Here is a 4,389-nt window from a genome sequence, read left to right on the forward strand (position 1 = left end):
ATTTATATGTTCATACAATTTATTTATTATGAATTTTTATTATAATATAATTCATATATTGAACAATATATTTTTATTATAAATTATAGATATATAGAATAAATATTTATTCTTCATATTACATAGACGTGTGTGTTTAATTCATGCTAATTCTTTTTACAAAATTATTCACTGCTTCACGCTAATTAAGGAAAGTTGTTTATATTATTTAATTTTATTAATTTTATATAAAAATAACTTATTTTCTTAATATCAAGAATAAAAAAGATATTAAAAATAAAATTTTAATTAAATAAAGAGATATTTAGATATGATAATATTAAATAGAGTGAGATGAATTGAGACTTGTTTATATTTGAAATCAATAAATATATATATATATTTTCATTTATTTTCATAAGTGGAGGGAATAAAATAGAAGAGTGTAAATGTGAAGAATGAAGTAACAGGAAGGAGACGTATCTTAGTATGTTATTGTAAATTAAAGTTAATAATAACAATGGAAGGCTTTATACTACACGCTGGACTCTAGCGGCTTTTGTAGCAGCGTGAGCGTGAAAAGGCTAAAATGTATCCACTGCTGCACTCTGTCAAAGATAGTACTTCCTTCACAAGGATGCATTCTTCTTCCTCACAAATATAAAACATCACAAAAAAGTGAAAAAGAAAAAACAATTAAATGAAATCTTCCTTCAAGTAATCGCCGATTCCATTGACACTGCTGCTCTTATTATAGCACTATACTGCCTAGTGTCTACACTCCACCCAAAACTTGGAATATTAACTTCTATATAATCTTTCTACCAACTGGGCTATTTGAAGCTCCAACCATGACAAACAAAATCTGGTTTTTTCTGTGCCTGCTTTTTATCAAATGCTATCTGGGTATGTCATGTTTCTCCTTTGCTTTCACTACCTTGCTCTTGTTTTTGTTTCTCTCTTCATGTTTTTCTTGTTCTTTGCGCATTTCTTCTCTAGTTTTTTTTTCTTACTTTGTTTTATTTTAGACTAGTTTTTGAGTGTCTTACTATTATGGAGTGTGCTACTTTCGAGATCACATTTTCCTAAAACTTACTCCTTCATCAGATCTTAGTGTGCGCTGCCTCTTGCTAATCAATCAATAAATCTTCTTTCTTTTCCTCTTTCTTTTTTGGTACTTCCATTCTTTTATTTTTCTTGCAATAATAAATTTTGGATTTTTTTATTTGGGGGAGGGGGTCCTTTTTTATTTTTATAGGTTGACAAAAATGGTGTGACTTATGTTGATTTTCAATATTTAACGTGGAGAAAGGAGTATGCTCTCATTGCTCTGACTCTTGAAACAAAACTAGTGGAGCATCTTTTTGTACTCTTCTTGTCAAGTGGATGAGAACTAATTAAAAAAAAAAATCCTCCAAAACTACCAAGCCACCACTTTTCACCTTCTTGTCTTGTAATCGGGGAAATGGATTATTGCATTTTTTTAATCTTTTTTTGAGTCTCATTTATGAGTATTGTGAAATTGTGACGAAATATTTGTTGTATCTCCTTTGAGTCATTATTTGTAACCTTACTTTTCGTTTTTTTTTGTGGGCTTTAAAAAACCCTAAACCCACCAATTTTCTTATGACCAAACTCTAGCAATTTTTTGGTTTGGCAATCAAGGATAGTTTTTAGTTTAAAAAGGGGATAAAAGGATGAGAGTGACGAGTTTCAAATTCTTTACTTCCTTCACGCCACAATCCTCCAAATAATCTAAATTCTGTGTATAAAGTGATCACACTGCTGAGACCACTTTTTCTATTCACTTCTTCCTTTTCATGCGTTGTTTATTGGTGGACCAACGGTTGATGCTACCACATAATTTTCATAAAATACAACACAAAATGAATGATCAGTTTGGTGGCTTATTTATTCATTAATTAGTAATATGTATTTCTTGGTTCTATCTATGTCTTTGGCAAAAATATTTAGCCATGGGAAGGGGAATTGTGGTGCAAGAGAAATCAGAGGGTGCAATCCCAGTGGCAACATTGTCACCACCTGAAGGCAACACTACATTCATTGATGGAACAACTTGGTGTGTGGCCCTTGCTGGTGTTTCCCAAGCTGACTTGCAGAGTGCTCTTGATTGGGCCTGTGGACTTGGAATGGCAGATTGCAAAGCCATCCAACAAGGTGGGCCATGCTTTGAACCAGACACACTAGTTTCTCATGCATCCTTTGCTTTCAACACCTACTATCAGACTAATGGCAATTCTGATATTGCATGCAACTTTGGAGGAACTGCTGCTTTGACCAAACATAACCCCAGTAAGTTAAATATTTAATTCTGTCTTGAATCCTGATTGACTCTTCAATAAACACGTATAAAAAAAATAAGAAAGTAAAATAATATCATTTTACAATATTAATATTGAAATCAGTCTTGGGACAGGTTAAACAAGAAAACTTCTATGAAATTTAAAGTTCATAAGTTAATTTTAATTGGTAGAAACTTAATTAGTTTTATCTTTTTATTATCTTCGTATGAGTGCCTATTGAAAAATTTATCTAATCTGGAAGCTTATGTTTCATGCTGTAACAATTTTATGTTATGGAATATGTGATTAGTAGCCCCACCAATAAAACATGTGTGTACTCTATATGTGAAGATCAGAAGTAGCAAACAGTTTTGCCTCTTGCATGTTGGGAGCTTTAGTACTTTACCGCTTTGCCATTTTAGTTTTTGATGCCTACGTAGCATCCTTTCCCTTTTGGTACCATAGTGATGCTTTTGCAGTGTGTAATGATTAATGAATAACGTTAGTTGTGTGATCCTTACTGAATTTCTTTCTGGTTGGTGGATATATATATTTATATTTTGATCAGCTGATTGGTGAATATATGTCAAGTGTTAAAGATTTCTGGAACTTTCGGCATTTATATCTTTCGTTCTTTTTTGTTTGAGAAGGGTGTGAGGTGTTGAAAAACGGGTGCTTAAGCAATTAATTTCATCCAACCAAGTAATTTACTTTTGTTCGTGTGCTTTTTTTTTTTTTGCATTTGCATTATTGTAGTCGGTTTCTTTAAAGTTTAAAATTAATTAACACCTTTTCCATCTAAAACATGAAAAGGTTTTTCTAATATGAAGTTGTGATGTGATATTCTGTTAGAAGATACCAGAAGGTTTACTTTCCGATTAGCAATTGTTTTGAGTTGATTATTAATTTATTATTGATGTGTATAATAAGTAGGTACACACTTTGGATTATATTCCTCATGTCATATAGTGTACATTTTACGCATTATTTGTTGGATGCTTTCTGAAAATTGGTATATGTTCAGATTCATGTTAGGTTATTCAAAAGCACCTTAAAATACTAATTAAGAAGATTTTGGAATACGAGGAATTTTAATCCTGCATGTGATCCCTCGAGAATAATGTTCATACTTGGATTTTGATATAGAATTCATTCTGAACTTGTGTTTCTTTTGTCTACAGGTTATGGAAAATGTGTCTATTCTACATCTGGGTATGTATGATATCATAGCATAACTAGCTTTATTTTATTTTATTGAATCACATTTACATCATTATTATTTATGTGACAGATCTGTTGGTTCTTCTGCGCCACCTTCATTAAGGAAGCATAACCAAAGCCTAGTTTGGTCGAAACTTGCTGCTCTGTTACTGCTTTCATACTTTTGGATATGACTATGGTCGGGAAAACTATGGACAAAAGAAAAAGGGAATTAGAGGAAGGTAGGGAATGTACCTTTGTTAGGATTTTGTAATTGTGTTTTTGTTGCTAAGGTATCCTTAGCTTTCATGTTGGGTCATGACAAGAATCTCTAATTGTGCAAATAATTTCTTTCTGCAGTTTAATTTGTGAATTATTCGTTTCCCTTGCTGCTTAATTTTCTGTCTTGTTTCTTTAAAATCCTATTTCAAATCCCTGATTAGGTCAGGACAAACTTTTATGCCCCAGTTTCTTTGTTATTTGGATTAGGGACTATTTCATATTTAAAGACATGTTTGGTTTAAGGGAATATTTTTATTATATATTTTTTAAGATAAAGAATGCGTTTGTTTTTTGTGTTTTATCTCTTTTCTAAAAGATGTGTATTTATTTATTCATTTTAATTAAATTAAAGGGGGAAAAAGTACTCAAGTCACCAGGAAAAACTATTCCATTTGCAAGTGATTAATGCTCCCAACTTTAATTTTATTTGTATTGATCTTTAATTATACATTACTTTTTAAAAATAAAATAGCATAAATATTAATATTTGTCATAATTAATATTTAAATTTAGTCTTTTTTTATTATTTAATAAACGTGTTGAACTTTAATTTGATCTTATTGATCCTTTAAATTTATCTTTTTTAGTCTTTTATTAAGGTTGGTATTGTGGTAAAGTGGGTTAA

General features: G+C 30.8%; 1 protein-coding gene across 1 annotated transcript; it reads left to right on the forward strand.

Annotated features, from left to right (window-relative positions):
- The first annotated feature begins 537 nt into the window (after nucleotides 1-537).
- LOC109799738 (major pollen allergen Ole e 10) lies at nucleotides 538-3,879 on the forward strand. Its single transcript, XM_020360362.3, has 4 exons — nucleotides 538-885; nucleotides 1,954-2,292; nucleotides 3,464-3,494; nucleotides 3,574-3,879. The coding sequence occupies exons 1-4, from the start codon at nucleotides 831-833 to the stop codon at nucleotides 3,674-3,676; spliced, it is 528 nt and encodes a 175-aa protein (XP_020215951.1). The 5' UTR covers nucleotides 538-830; the 3' UTR covers nucleotides 3,677-3,879.
- The last annotated feature ends 510 nt before the right edge of the window (nucleotides 3,880-4,389 follow it).

The sequence above is a fragment of the Cajanus cajan genome, chromosome 2 (genome assembly GCF_000230855.2).
Source record: "Cajanus cajan strain Asha chromosome 2, NIPB_CcT2T_4, whole genome shotgun sequence".
Taxonomy (NCBI): domain Eukaryota; kingdom Viridiplantae; phylum Streptophyta; class Magnoliopsida; order Fabales; family Fabaceae; genus Cajanus; species Cajanus cajan.